General features: G+C 48.9%; 8 protein-coding genes across 8 annotated transcripts; 1 reads left to right on the top strand and 7 right to left on the bottom strand.

The window, feature by feature from the left end:
* Positions 1-79: 79 nt before the first annotated feature.
* Positions 80-1,330, bottom strand: N7506_003831 (ABC transporter substrate-binding protein; the record flags this gene model as incomplete). Its single annotated transcript, XM_056953126.1, has 3 exons — positions 80-729; positions 793-1,074; positions 1,147-1,330. 3 exons carry the CDS (start codon positions 1,328-1,330, stop codon positions 80-82), a joined length of 1,116 nt encoding a protein of 371 aa, XP_056814818.1.
* Positions 1,331-1,937: 607 nt separating this feature from the next.
* On the bottom strand, positions 1,938-4,004 carry N7506_003830 (uncharacterized protein; the record flags this gene model as incomplete). Its single annotated transcript, XM_056953125.1, has 1 exon — positions 1,938-4,004. The coding sequence occupies one exon, from the start codon at positions 4,002-4,004 to the stop codon at positions 1,938-1,940; it is 2,067 nt and encodes a 688-aa protein (XP_056814817.1).
* A 2,158-nt stretch (positions 4,005-6,162) lies between these two features.
* N7506_003829 (uncharacterized protein) lies at positions 6,163-7,582 on the bottom strand (the record flags this gene model as incomplete). The annotated part of the gene is made up of 3 exons (XM_056953124.1): positions 6,163-6,573; positions 6,638-6,844; positions 6,899-7,582. The coding sequence occupies 3 exons, from the start codon at positions 7,580-7,582 to the stop codon at positions 6,163-6,165; spliced, it is 1,302 nt and encodes a 433-aa protein (XP_056814816.1).
* An 868-nt stretch (positions 7,583-8,450) lies between these two features.
* On the bottom strand, positions 8,451-9,381 carry N7506_003828 (uncharacterized protein; the record flags this gene model as incomplete). Its single annotated transcript, XM_056953123.1, has 2 exons — positions 8,451-9,310; positions 9,369-9,381. 2 exons carry the CDS (start codon positions 9,379-9,381, stop codon positions 8,451-8,453), a joined length of 873 nt encoding a protein of 290 aa, XP_056814815.1.
* A 39-nt stretch (positions 9,382-9,420) lies between these two features.
* Positions 9,421-9,756, bottom strand: N7506_003827 (uncharacterized protein; the record flags this gene model as incomplete). The annotated part of the gene is made up of 2 exons (XM_056953122.1): positions 9,421-9,624; positions 9,667-9,756. The coding sequence occupies 2 exons, from the start codon at positions 9,754-9,756 to the stop codon at positions 9,421-9,423; spliced, it is 294 nt and encodes a 97-aa protein (XP_056814814.1).
* N7506_003826 (uncharacterized protein) lies at positions 9,757-9,972 on the bottom strand (the record flags this gene model as incomplete). The annotated part of the gene is made up of 2 exons (XM_056953121.1): positions 9,757-9,852; positions 9,877-9,972. 2 exons carry the CDS (start codon positions 9,970-9,972, stop codon positions 9,757-9,759), a joined length of 192 nt encoding a protein of 63 aa, XP_056814813.1.
* Positions 9,973-11,158: 1,186 nt separating this feature from the next.
* Positions 11,159-12,220, bottom strand: N7506_003825 (amidohydrolase family protein; the record flags this gene model as incomplete). Its single annotated transcript, XM_056953120.1, has 2 exons — positions 11,159-11,874; positions 11,923-12,220. The coding sequence occupies 2 exons, from the start codon at positions 12,218-12,220 to the stop codon at positions 11,159-11,161; spliced, it is 1,014 nt and encodes a 337-aa protein (XP_056814812.1).
* Positions 12,221-12,863: 643 nt separating this feature from the next.
* On the top strand, positions 12,864-14,177 carry N7506_003824 (Zn(II)2Cys6 transcription factor domain-containing protein; the record flags this gene model as incomplete). Its single annotated transcript, XM_056953119.1, has 1 exon — positions 12,864-14,177. One exon carries the CDS (start codon positions 12,864-12,866, stop codon positions 14,175-14,177), a length of 1,314 nt encoding a protein of 437 aa, XP_056814811.1.
* Positions 14,178-14,524: the final 347 nt, after the last annotated feature.

The raw sequence follows: 14,524 nt of genomic DNA, 5'->3' as shown, positions 1-14,524 counted from the left end.
CACGCCAACGGATACACCTGGGCATATTCCGTGCAACAGGGAAAGATGTTTTCTGTGGTAATGATGCATAGGCCCACGTTCAAGCGTGGATTCCCCCATAGAAAGAGTCAACAGGACTCACTCCAATGGCAACCCCAATGGGAGTTTCGAACTGGAGTCTCCACCACTCGACAAGGTCACGGATTTCCATGAATGTGGAGAACTGGGTAAGGGCAGTGAAAGGTTCATTCCACACGCTCCTGGACTTTGAGACCAAGTCCTTTCGAGAGAGAAAACTGCCATTGTCGATGAACTGTTGCTGGTACTCGTCACTGAGTAACCAGCTCATGAATAGCCTGGAGCTTTCCGGGCGGGGCGTGGTGGCGAAGATCGCGGCAGTTTGAGGCCAAAGGATGCGAGTATCATCCACAGACTTTTGGGCAATATTTTCGGCGGTAATAACATTAGTGGTGAAGTAAAGAACACGAGAGGAGTTCTTCTCGGCCACATAATTCGCAGGCTCGCCTGTTCCACGAACCCACTTCACATTTTGTTTCTGTAGGCCCTCAAACCATTCCCAACCATACTTCTCAATAATGATTGAGAACAAGTAGGTAATCGCATCGTCGTCATTTGGCTGGGTTAGAACGAGCTTGTCTTTCCAGAAAGGGTCCAATAATCCTTCATAGGTTTCGGGAATTTCAGAAGCTTTCAGTGACTCGTTGTTGTAAACGAAGCTACCAAACTGATCTTATTTGCAGAGTAAGCTAGCAAGAATGATTGGTGGGCACTTGACATGGAGGTGTCACTTACAGATGTACATTCCCGTGAAAGCACCCACTGGATCCTTGATCGATGAATAAACGTCTTCCCACTTGGAAGGCTTGTATGGAAGAAGCCGTCCTTCGCGCTTCCAGCGACCATAATCATGCAGAGTTTGCAGAACAGCAATGTCAGCACCATCGGTGCCATCACGCTGAAATTGCCGATTTACTCGGCTATCGTGGTATTTCGATACATCTACTGTCAAGTTGAGCTTCACGTCGGGAAACCGAGCCTCCCACGCAGCAACGGTAGGATATCCCTGACTAACAGCTAGATGTCAAAATCACCGTGGTCAGCAAAAGTAACAGGCAATGAACAACATTTTGAGAGCAGGATCCTTACCGTCTCCACCCCAGAGAACAACCAGTTCACCAGATTCATTCTTTGCAGCAGCATATATCTCATCCATTGTACGAGCTTCCACAGCCACATCATGACCGGGGTATGTGTTAAAATTTGGAAGAATTGCAGCTGAACCCAGGCTAACGAGACCAAGGCTGGCAACGAACGCGCTCAGAGGTGACATGGCTAATGATTTGAACCTTTACACTGATAAAGCCCTGGAGGAGATTAACGATACAACACTATTTTCTAGTGAATTTATATACTCTCCTATTCTAAAGTTCTAAAGTGAAAAGGGTCACGGAAGAGTTCCGTTGTATTGTCAGGCTATCAACTTTCAATTATTCATCAAGCCATGATCCACCTGGGCGTTCATTGCCCTAAGCCCCCGGGCCCCTGGGGTCTTTACAGGATAGGGGGATTGTCAATCAACAAGATAATAAGCCTAGATGCTCCGAAAAACTTTGCATGAAACATGCCCAGCAAAATGAGTCCTTTGTCAGAAATTTGTCAGGCTGAGTTATGTCCATGATAGCTATCCCGCCAATGTGGAGATGGGAATCTGCATGATTCTCATCTTTTGAGTTGAGCAACCTTGGAATAGGTGATCATCTGCTATCTTTGAGTACTAAAATCATGATATTGACTATGATAAAGATTCAAGTATTGTCTCTTGAGACCCAATGCCAAAAGCTATTTAACAGCATGCATCTTCCAGAGATTGCTAGGCATGGATACCAATGCAGCCCTGTAATTTATCAAAACCCAGACGTGTTAATTTAAGGGATCTTTTAACTCCAGGTGGTATCAGACAAGTCATCGCGAGCCCGATCGCAATTAGCCATTCCGGTGTGTGTATAGCAAAGGCCTGCTACTCCAGCCGCCCACAATGCCCCACACTCCCACATGACGATAGCAAGGTCCCATAACTCGAGAATCTTCTGCCTGTGGGGGTAAGCCACTTCGGCAGCGAGGACGGCCCCGACGTATTCACTCTCGGATGGTAGGCTATCAGCCCCTTTCATATAGGCGAGAGCAGGGCTTACTAGGAGGTCAGCGACAGCACGAGTTTCTGGCAAAGGGCCAGAGGAAAGGACAGATTGAAGCCGCGCCTCAGCGTTGGTGAAATAACGCTCTCCGCGCTTGACTTTCGTCCCGCACGCTCGGAAATGTTCCAATGAGGGCCTCTTTTCTGGTATGGTGGCAGAGATTCCTGCGCCGACACCAAAGTCTGTCCTGCCAAGGAGGGAGATGGGTCGATGTCGGCAATTCGCAAGCTGCCACCAGTGCGTAAAGAGAAGACAGAGGGCTGCCGGGTTATAGGGATCGTTATCCCGATACCAGATCATAGCACCAAGCAAGCGCGAGTAAACTTCAGCCAGTGCTTCCTCATCCAAGGATCCCCGTGTCAGAGAAGGGACGATGTTGCTAACTTCTCCGCACGATATATCGGCTCCAAGATCGATCCAGTCATGCGTAACGCACCCAAGGCCAGCGATGGCAGCCATCCCTTCTCCGCCACCTGAATCGTAATAGACGTGACAGAACACGGCATCCGCTAGCTTGTAACGGGCGAGGCGGGCGAGATCATCCCACACAACTATACACGGGCGGGAGGGGACAGGGTGGGCGTCCTCAATGATGGTCTTCTGGCGTAAGCATCCATAATTGCAACCCTTGACTATTCTTATGTCGGTTATATGTGGGCCGGCGGAGACGGATACTTCAGCAATGGCAGCCACATCCGCGAAAGCAGAATTGAGTCTGTCTGCTATTGCAGTGTTTTTGACGCCTATAGAGTAGACCAGGACAAAACCCGAGTCCATGATGGCCCACAATCCAGAGATCGAACCACCGTAGACGCCCCGGTTGTAACCCACTGCCATAGAGAAAATGCTGGTGTTGAGCAGAGAGCCCTCGCAACCCTCCAATGCGAGGAGATTCTCAGTGAATTGGTCAGTCGAGAGCGCCAAGCCACTCAGTTTCGGAGGAAGGGGCTTGCGGGCGGAACACCATGTGGGCATTACGACTGCGCACACCTCCGCAAACGCTAGGCGCTCTGTGGTTCCAGTGGTGATCACTTTGTCACGAGCCTCCAAGAGAGCTGCTGGGTCTGCTAAAAGCCCAACGGCACAATCGACAGCATCTGCAACACGCGTGTTGCGCATCCAAGAAATACTTGTAGCGGCGCCAATAACTCCGCCAGTCTGAGTGGTGTCAGCACGACGAGCTAAGCTCACTGACGTCGTCAATGTGTCGGTTTCAGCGATGTATTGTTGAGAAAATTTACTTGACCCAGCCTCGACCGGGCCTATGCCGTGACTCTTAAGAGACCAGCAGGGAGCTCCAAGAGGGCAATGCATGGTAGCCCCTTCTCCGATGACATGGACTGTACCCCATGTTGAAGAAAGACGGACGGTGGCGGCAGGATCCTCGGTCGAAGACTCACCAATACGGTCAATCCAATGGGAAACGACAGGCAGACAATCGAAAGCAGGCGAGCGGCTGAGGCCACCGGTAACGACCAGTCCTGGTACTAAGTCTGACAAAGGTTGGCCCGGGGCTTTCTCTGCCAAAGGCAGCCTGATATTCCTCGAACGAGCGAAGATCTTGTCGATTTTGGTTTGATTCTCGCTAGGCGGCTTTTGCAACCGTGTACCCCATTTAGTGTGCTTAACACTAGCACCTTGCTGTTGCAACCCCAAAGGCGATGATTGGGCTTGATTGGAAAGGAAATCGGTCACATCCCGACAAGACATCCGTTTGTCAAAAGAAGGCTGTGGATTAGCGCGGGGATCAACGAATCCACCATTGAGAGCCAGCTTGGAGAGGGCAGCTGTCCGGGCGATATAAGGCATTTATGATTTGATAACCGTATTTGTGCAGTTTATGTCATTCGTCGGTATCAAAAAGGCAAGGAGACGACCAGTTACTGTTATATTCTTAGTAAGGAATATTAGTAGGGCACTCCACAGTTGAGTCAGGAGATGGGTGTTGTGCGCACTATTAGGAAAGAAGCGGCAGACAGATGATCTCCGAAAGGTGGGTACCAAGCGGCTTCAAAACGATCAGAAAATGGGGACTGTGTTGTATTGTAAAAGGTGACCGGTGAAAGAGAGCTGATGGATAAATTTGAATGGAGTTGACAAAGGTGGGCCATGTGTCTGTCCATTATAGGTTTCAAGGGCTATTCCGACATTGGTGGAGCAGTCATATATCAGCAGACGTCAGTATCAAGGCATCAATGCGCGTCTGCTAAATTTCATCATTCGTTTTTGGCCATCCTTCTGTGTTCCAATCTTCCGCCTGTTGCACTGCTGAGACCTCGGGGTCCATAATTCATCCGGAAGTCGTACAGAGGAAGTGTATACAGGGGCGTGCGGCGAGACGGATTCTCTCAGCTGTCTATAAGAGACAAAAAGTAACCGTAAGAAGAATAGAAAGATTACCTGATAGCAGAAGAGATATAAGATGAAGCAGATCGCAAAGCGGTCGTTCTATGCTGGTAAGACGGAGGCTGACGGAGAAAGAAGAGGAGAGAGAGGGAAGGAGAGCTGGCTAGTCTGCCCTGTCAACCATCACCTGACCAGCACCCCTAGAATAATCCGGACACCTCACGCTCAATACACTTGAGTATGTGCATACAAACTTGGTGAGTGATGGGGGCTTAAGCGGAAGTGCTTTGAGTGCAGAAAGCAATCCTCATTGATTGCCACATCTTCGTCCATACAACTTTGACTCCGATCTGCACCAAATCTATTTTTTCCGAGGTCATGTTACGCACGCAGTCTGACCATTGTGTTCAATGACATTGTTTTGCAATTTGCAACGATCCAGGTGATCTGTATAACCTGGAAGTTGCCCTGGTGGAACAACCTGGGAATGGCTTGCATACCTCTCTTCTTCTCCCTCCTTCTTGGCCTCGTCTCTCCCACAATACACCCAGGCATACTTTGTCCTCATTTAATGATTCTCCGTCAAAAGCCTATGCAAGAAATATCATAGCGATATCTAGCCAAAATCACGATGGCTGGGTCAAGGCGTCCAGTTGTTCTAGACCTCCGCAGAGCCCATTAGCCCCAAAGTCCCCAACCCAGCCTAGTAATAGGCCAGGTTTGGGGTCCGAGGGTAGAACCCATTCGGCCCTAAACAGTGCAAGCATACTTGCTGTTGACAGTTGCACAATTCATGTAGATTTTCCTTGTATTTTTAGGTATTCTTAGGTATTCAATTTACTATGCTATTATATTCTAGCCTATGAAAATTTGGTGACTGAGTATAAATTAATTAGCAGATTTATGAATGCCAAGACCATATTCATAGAAATAATAGGCTCTCCTGGGGGGCCATATGGGCCCCAAAAGCCCACTGGATTTGGGCCGGGGTTGTGGAGGTCGGGCCCAACCCATACTGTGGGCCCTGCTGGGTTCTAATGGGGGCGCATTGGCTTTACGGAGGTCTATCCAATTCTACCCGCCATGGGGAAACATTTGCTTGTAAAGCTGTTATGCGTAAAGAGGAACCCAGGTGCGAAATTGAAGTACTTGTATCTCGCTATGGACCCTTCCAAATTCCAAGTTGTGAAATCAATTGTTCTTGGTACTCCACAACCCCACGGTCAGCTTCCGATGCCGGTTCCGTTCGGAAGCGGAGCTCCTTCTCCCGCTTTCCGTGATATCAACATTACTTCAATAAGGTCTACCATTCTATAGCCTGTCGCTTATTCAAAGGCGAATCTAGTCCCGGTGGCCATACATTGCCGAAATTTTGTGCCACCCCGAGTGTTCGTCGAGGTATCAGATAGTCCAATAATTTCAAATGGAATCGTCGGGTAAGGCCGTCTTTCATTTATACTAAAAACATTATTATCAAACATGTCTGCAGGGTCAAAGTCAAACAAGTCTAAGACTCTCCGTCATTAGGTTGCCCCATAGGTTTCCAGGTCTCTATAGCTCTCCTCCTCTTCCCTTCGCGCACGCACACATATAAATGCATTCAGGATGATCCCTGAGACAGTCAAAGCCTCTGGGCAAGCTGTTGTCGAGCATCTTCACACATCTGATCAATATCGACATTGGCAATGATACCGTTTCGATAATTGATCGCCTCTTCAATCTTTTGGAAGTCCCTTCCGACCCCTTCAGCCTGCCATTCATAGCAGTCTCCAACAATCCTGCTGCTCTGCACCAACCACTGCGTCCGTTCTCGGCGACAGAAGTCAAAAGTATCGAGGACATGCTCAAGATCCTTGTGCGTTTTCACTCGGTCGTCTTCCAACAAGGCAGCTAGGACCGCGGTGTCCTCGAGGCAGAACCCAGCCCCGGCGCCGTGGTGCGGGGAGGTGGCGTGTGCCGCATCACCAGAAAGACAGACTCGGCCTTTGGAGAATGTAGACAGAGGATGTTCTCCCAGGTCAAAGATTGCCCACTAAGGAATGATCAGCATTTTGCAAATGATGGAGCACAGTTGGCGTGAATGGGCTAAGACTTACCACATTGAGTTCTTCGTCAGTTAACTTCAACAAATTGATCACGTTAGGTCCATATCCGTCGAAGTCTCGGAGAGCTTCCTCCCGCGTTCCTTGCCTGGTTAATCTGGGGTAGTCCGCCCATTCATCCGGAGTGGTGTGGAAGGCAACAATATTCAATGTCTTGCCCTGATTCACAGGGAATGTCAACATGTGGCCACCGGGACCCATCTGTGATCATTGTCAGCCAATGAAATTGTAATCAAATTCTCCGGTGCGACTTACATGCATGCAAGAATTAGAAGCCAATTCCTCGCCGACCGCCTCGATCGCCTTATCCATGGGGATCAGACCACGGTATGCATATTTATGCGTGTAGGTGGGGTTGGCAGATGGGTGATCCTCACCCACCATCAACTGCCGAACCCGAGACTTAATTCCGTCACAACCGATGACCACGTCAGCGACATCCTCGCTGCCATCGGCGAACTTCAGGACGAGTTTTCTATCTTCGCGCTCGGTAATGTCGTTCAGTCGCTTGTTGAAGTGCGAAATCCCTTCAGGGACCAAACGAATCAATTCGTCGAGGAAGTGGGCGCGGTGGACTCCGGTCTGCCCGGTACTGTTCGAGATAGTAAAGGCGATATCCTGGCGGCTAGAATTCTGAGCTGAGGTCGATGTGCCCATGCTATATCCATCAAGGTAGTCGAACCAGACATTCTGCTTGGACGACCACATATTGCGCGTGCAGACCTTCTCGAAGGCCTCGAAAATACCTTGGTGGCAGGTTTTCATGGCAGCGACGGCATTGGGGCCAAATGACACGCCGGCGCCCACTTCGCCAAAGGCATGAGCTTGCTCGTAGAGTGTGACCGGGATATTGCGGTCGTGAAGGGTGATTGCCAAAGTCACACCCGCAATACCACCACCGACCACAGCGACGTGGAAATCTTTCTTAGGTGCAGTCATTCTGGTTGGTGCTTCTGATTGATGCTTCTGGTTGATATTTTTTTAAAAAAAAAGGAGACGAGAAGAGGGTATCTATAGAGATCATCAGTCGCCGGGAATGCCGAAATGATGCTGGATCCGATGATTTGGGGGAACGTGGGGTAATTTCGGATTCGGGGCGCACTATCGGCTTAACGGGGGCCAACGAGTAATCCCAAGCAACCCCGTTGGTGGAGGCTCGACGGCGAATTGGGGGAAAGACGCGAAGTGGAGACTTCCGTGGGGCGGCTTGTCGTCATCTTCCGAACGCTCATAAAACGCCATCGGGAACGACACAACTCTGATTCTCTGAATGGATGCATTTCTTCCCTTTCCATCACATTCAGACCGAGAGACTATTCTATGTCAAGCTTGCCGGAATTCCGGATTTGTGGCTTTCAGCCTGCAGGTCTGTACACCTTCGCTCCAATCCCTCGCCGTGGTTTCACGCCCTACGGTCTTGTATAGTTCCATTGCAGTATCTCGAGCCTTGCAAATTCAACTCGGAGTCTGCCGTCGGACTTGTATAGCCCGGGAAGCCGAAGCCTGATGTAGCTGTGCCAACATCACACGGAATTCAGGAGGTCAGAGGTAGTTCGGAACGCATTGCTATTTGCCTCAACCCTCTGACGATTCAAATGTCAGCAGGACAACAATGAGATATTGGGTGATATTTTTGGATCAACCCTAAAGTGGCCAATGAAGCCACAGATGCACGGATAGTACGGCAGACAGCAACCTTCATACCCCAGTCATGACTTCTTCCAATTGTACACTAACTTTAATTTTACCCCCTTGACCGTTGGTAGAATGCCATAGGCACAGTGTATGGCCACAATCCGAAGACAAATTATTTACAAGTAAACGAAGACGCTTTGCTAGCGTCGCCGCCGACATAGCTCAAAATCTCAGGGTAAGGGCACAATCCGGCCGTTCGAAGAGGAGGCTTTGCACTACCGGTGGCAGCTGGGATCGCAACGGCTTGCAACGTATCTGGTGCTCTTCCGTTTTCCACCCACTCCACAAGAGCTTCAAAGCTGCTTCCAGGGAAGAAACCAATTCCCGGTGAGCAATGCTCTGCCCCAGGTGCCAGGAAGAAGCGATAGTAATCGTGGAGATTGGGATCAACCTCCATAGCGTTCCGGTAGTAGTTCTCAGTTCCATTGTAGAAAATGACTTGGTCCTTCGTTCCATGCCAAGAGATCATTTTCCCGCCTGCCTGCTTGAAGCGAGTCAAATCGGGATTGTGTGTCCCAATAATAGAGCTAAACTCATTAATAGATTGGCGGAAATGACGGGTATATTCTGCGTGAGTCATAGACAACGCCTCCGCGGAGGAGTTGCGACTAAGGAATATATTCTGCCAGCCTTCTGCGACGGGGAAAGGTATACCCTTGCAACTCTTCGATGGTGATGTGCAGTTTGTTGCTGCTAAATAGATCAGAGCCGCATCGTGGGAAAGTCCGTACCAGAGAGATCCGGAGGAGTCTGATGGTCCGGCCCAAACGAGAGAAACAAATTTGGCAGCCTTAGGAGTGATTTTTATCACACTGTTGGTGCATTGAATTGTTTCTCCAATAAGCGTGTTTGGGTCAAATTTGCAAAGGCCTGGCATCGAAATAATCCAGTCTTTAACTCCATCGAGCTCGTCACAGGAGTCAAGTGTATAATGAGTGAAAGCGCTTAGCTTGTAGGACGAGGGGTAATAGTCTGTAGGAAGAAGTTAGTAGTTTTTAAGTGGCGGAAACTACTTAATAGATGCACCTACCAAGATACTTCATTAGTAGTTGTGGCTAGAGCTCAGCAAGAGGGAATTTGTCCTAGTTGATAGCAGGTGAACCTGCTAGGATATTGTCGTACTTAGTTGGATACCGCTGCGCCAACATGTGCCCCTGACGACCTCTAGTCGAGCATCCGTTCCAATAAGCATATTTTTGAGATTGTCTGTAGAATATCTTCGTCGCAGCCTTCCCCAGCGAAGCAGCCTCGTCGATAGCGACAGAACTAAAGTCCTGTATATTCCCCTAGTTCAAATTACCCTCACTAGTCATCGCCTGAGATTGAACGGTGGCTCGCTCATCGTGTCCTCCGTTGGTAGAAGTAGCGGCGTAACCCCCGAAGACTGCTTGGCTGAGTGCCCCCAAAGAGCCCGTCATCTAGCCGCCACCGCCCATGCCTATGAACCGGCCATTCCAGTTATCAACTGGAAGCGAGATCCAGGTAGTGATATTATCATTCCAGCCAGGGTGTGTCTAGTTCACTGTAATTTGGCACACTTTCACAGTCGCATTTGCTGGGACAGGATACGCGTTCAGTGTATCGGCCGTGTTCCAATGAGCGTGGTCAATTCTGGCATCAACGGAAAAAAACATTGATATTTGAAAGTCCGAGAGAGGCGAATGTATCAGGCGTGCAGGCTTTCGTATGGGTGTGTGCTGATGATACGAATATCAGGAGTTGAGATAGCCCTAAGAGGACATAGTTGGAGATCATTTTAGAGTTGAGTTGAGAGCTTAGGTTCGTCGTATATGGTGCCCCTGCGATGTACTAGGCACAACAAAGTGGAAGAAAACTTGCTTTATACCCCGTACAAGGGCAGTGAGATCACGACAAACAAGATGTAGATCGAACGCCCGAACCCATTCTATCGGCAGTTTCACCGGCAGCGAGTGGAAGTGAAGTTTGGTTAGCTCAGGTGGAGCGATGGACATGTACGGTATGTTTCCAAGTTTGATAATTTGTCTAGAGCAGGTATAAGTTGAGTGACTAAGGATTGTAAGATTGAAAACATACCACACTCAGTTCCCAGGCTCCTTTAACTCTCGACCAGAGCTCGTGGCTACCTGGCTTGTCGGGCTCCCCGCAGGTAAGGAGCGTAGATCGAGAGCTCTCTCTCCCTCTCTCTTTTCTCTTCTCCCTCTCTCTTTCTCCCCTCTCTCTTCTCCCCTCTCTCTTCTCCCCTCTCTCTTCTCCCTTCCCTCTCTTCTCCCTTCCCTCTCGCGCCTTTCTCCTTCTTCTTGTCTCACAAGATACTACTTTATCATTCATGTCTACACTCTCCCCAGTACTCTTAGATATCGGCCAGTAGAAATTTGCAATGATCCAATTGCGCACGAGACAGTTAAGATCCTATTTGGTGTGCATCCTGTGAATTCTGGTATATGAACCGTCTCTGCTACAAAAAGGGCGGGATATAGTTGATGGGGGATCTAAGACGCTCTGGATTTTGAGACAATATTAATGGCATGAGAGGCAATTCTTATCATGCTAGACTTGATGATAAAACCCCCAATTGCAGCCATTTGGTAAAGCAGCCTCATCCTAAATCGGGCCCACTTCTTAGGCTTTACTTTCTATTTTTAAACCATAGCCTTTGAATATCTATACGTACACTTTCGTCTTAAAACGAGTAAATCCATGGATACTACTGAGAATACGTATTACTACTCATTTACACAAGAGCAGAATAGCAAAAAACTACCAGTCGTTAAACAAAAGTGGTAATGGTTGTGAATTGTCAGCAGCTAATCATGCCCAGGTGCACCTGCAGTATAGATCTCAGTTGACAGGGGCATCGGAATCGTGGAAAGATCCAAGCTTGAGGAGTTGCTTCGCGTTGTCACGACCAATAAGGCGATAGTTATCAACACCCCCAACAGCTTCCTGAATGGCCTTGGCATCGTTATCCCACCAGCCACAGCCGTTTTCAATGGTTTCATAGGGATAGTCGACACTGAATAAAATACGGTCGACACCGATTTCATTAACCACATACTTCAAGGTAGCAGTGGAGAAGTGTCCGCTGGTGGTGATCCAGATGTTCTGCTTGAAGTAGTCATAGATGGTCTTCTTCGCCATGACACGGCCCTCCTCGTCGGCGATGGGGCGCTTGACATCTTCGAACCAGTGGTTGATACGCCAGAAGTCAAAAGGAATATGCTCGCCCTGGTGGCCGATGATGACCTTGGCGGTGGGGAAGCGGTCAAAGACTCCGTTAGAGATCAGACCCAGAGTGTGCAGGGAGACACCATTGGCGAATGAGAGAGGGGGTCCAATCAAGTTCTGACGCTGGGCGTACAGCTTCTCCAGGACGACATCGGAAGGAGCAGCGGGGTGGAGGTAAAGGGGGACATCCAGCTCGGTAAGGACCTTCCAGAACTCGTCGTAGGCAGGCTGGTCGTAGTACAGGTATGTCTCGCCGTTTGGACCGGCGTGCTGGAAGTCGCAGAGGAGAGCACCGTGGAATCCGAGCTCCTGGACACAGCGACGCAGTTCTTAGCCAGCTTGCTTAGGGTCGTGCATCGACAAGCAGGCAAAAGCACCCATGCGGTCGCGGTTGTTTTTGATCTGCTCGGCAGCCCAGTTGTTGGTCTCAAAGGCTGCCTTCTCAGCCGAGGCCTTGTCGGAAATGCCCTGGATACCGGGGACGGTCAGGGAGACGATAGTGTATCCAATGCCGTGAGCGTTGGACAGACGAAGACGCTCGCCATTGATGTCGTGGATCTGGCGCATGTAGCGGGCGCGGTCCTCGGGGGCAATGTACAAAGAAGCTTCGGCCTTGGACTTCTCCTCCTTGCCGGCACGCTCATAGGCCTCTTCGAGAACGATTTTGCCCAACATGTTGAGAGTTTGTAGTAGAATGTAGATCTGGGTTGAATAGAATGCTTTGGTGATTGCTTGGATGATTCACTTTACCTCAGGATTCAAGGGCTTTATATACTGAATAATTTCCTGTTCATCCGGCTCATCGGCATATCTCAGCCTCAAAAACTTGATGCCATTCCCGGCTGCCCCGTAGGTAATGTGCGGTGTACACGGACCAACTAAGACCATGACAACGATCACGTTCCAATCAGGACATGTCAAGTGCGAGCTTGGTTCAAGCAAGAAAGGGTAGCCTTTTTCATGAACATCATATCTGACGCCATCGGCCAAGGTCAGCCAATGACGAAGCTCTCGGTGCGATGAAGCAGATATAGAGTGGATCCCGGGATCAACCAAGAAGATCTGGGGATAGCCACAAGCTGGTTGTTCCAGAACTGATTAAGCTTTTTTATGGGCCGGTATATCGATAATTTGCATGCAGAATTCCGAAAGTAGATGCCCGAAGAATATTTGGAGGTGAGTGCATATCCGAAATTTCGGAAGCGGACGTGGTATGATTTGCCTCATCGGAACGTGCCTTGCAATCCCCAACTTCGCTCCGACTGACTTTCAATTGGTCTAATTCTTCTTCGGCGTCATATGTAAATCTATCACCATCATGCCTCGAATCACACTAGGCCAAAAGTCCAGAACGGGCTGTCGAGAATGCAAGACTCGGAAAGTCAAATGCGATGAGCAACGACCAATATGCGGTAGTTGTTCCAAGTTCAACAAACGTTATAGCTTTCTGAGAACAACTCCATACTTGTGGAATTCAGGACTATCGAATCAGCAAACAAAACCCGAAAAAGTCATATCTTCTCAAAAGCCGAGGAAAGATGCCCGTAAAGGCTCGTCCAAGCAGGCGAAAGACAACCCCGATTTTACCTTAGAGGACATGCGTCTTTTGCACCACTTCACCTCTAGCACAAGTAAGACTCTGTCAGATGATCCAGAAGCTCACGAGACATGGGCCACGACAGTCGTTCAAATTGCATTTACACAATCCTTCCTTCTCCAAGGAATTTTGGCTCTTGCTGCTCTTCATATGGCCAGTTTGAAACCCGATGAAAAAGAATATTTCTCCATTCTTGCGGCCAGTAAACAAGACGCCGCATTGAAAGACTTTCGACATCAGCTGGAGAACATCACAACTCAAAACTGCGATGCTATTTTCGCATTCTCGTTCCTTGCCGAATACTACATTCCTGCCTCTGCAGGAACCGTCATCAATCCCGCTGCCACATTCATGGATGATGACTTCTTTGGCGCAATTGTGGATTGGCTTCGCTTACACCAGGGAACATCTGACATATATAAGCGCAAAGGCCACTGGATTCGGAATGGCCCTGTTGCTCCTCTTCTGTGGAGAGATATCACAAGCGAGAGGTGTCTTTCGCCAACCCGGAAACACGACGTCGGAGATAGCAGAAACTACCCATTGTATGACCTTGTGAGCAAATGGGATACAGATATTGCATGCACATCGAGCGATGCCCAAGAGGAGAAGATCAATTCTCGGGCACTGGAACTACTGGTAGAGGCGTTTAATTCTTCCTCGGAAGGCTCCGAGGCAAACGCTGGCCGGATGTCTGTTAATCAGCTTCTCAACGATGCGCTACCACCCGAGTATAAGATTTCTCCCATATCCAAAGGTTCAAACTACCTAAGTCTTTCGCTCGGATGGCTATTTGAAATCCCCTTTGGTTTTGTGGAACTTCTTGAGCAACGCCGACCAGCAGCGCTTATTATTTTTGCTTATTTCGCAGTACTATTTCAGAATGCCCCCAGGTTTTGGTGGAATGAGCCGATTCCCGCGAAGATTGTGAAAGCAGTCGCTGCGGTGCTTCCTCGGGAATGCCACAGGTGGATTGAATGGCCCATACGTGAAGTGCTGGGTGATGACTACCATGCAATGCGAGGAATAATTTGATGGATTCATGGCAGATACCAGAATAGGAATCTCGGCAGAAAGTATCTTGATTGTGCACAATCCAATTCAAGCATTTCAATATTCGAGTTGGATGAATATATGGCCAGTCCTTGAAGTCATCACTGGTCATTTTGAATCCTCTTCGAACCAAAAATGGCGGATCAAATTTGTGAAAGATCATCAATATAGGGAATATACTTCGAAAAAGAATAAAAGTCGAGCCTAATTGAGACCATGCCATGACAGTGGCATATCCAAGTATGGACCTTAAAGGACGGACTGTACATTTCCACTGCCACGCCATGTGTTACAAAGACCGAGCTGTGAGTCTCCAAACACAGGGTCCT

The sequence above is a fragment of the Penicillium brevicompactum genome (genome assembly GCF_028827555.1).
Source record: "Penicillium brevicompactum strain IBT 35665 chromosome Unknown utg000002l_segment0_segment0, whole genome shotgun sequence".
NCBI lineage: Eukaryota > Fungi > Ascomycota > Eurotiomycetes > Eurotiales > Aspergillaceae > Penicillium > Penicillium brevicompactum.
Note: the sequence above shows the minus strand (reverse complement) of the source record. Positions and strands in the feature narration are given on the sequence as shown.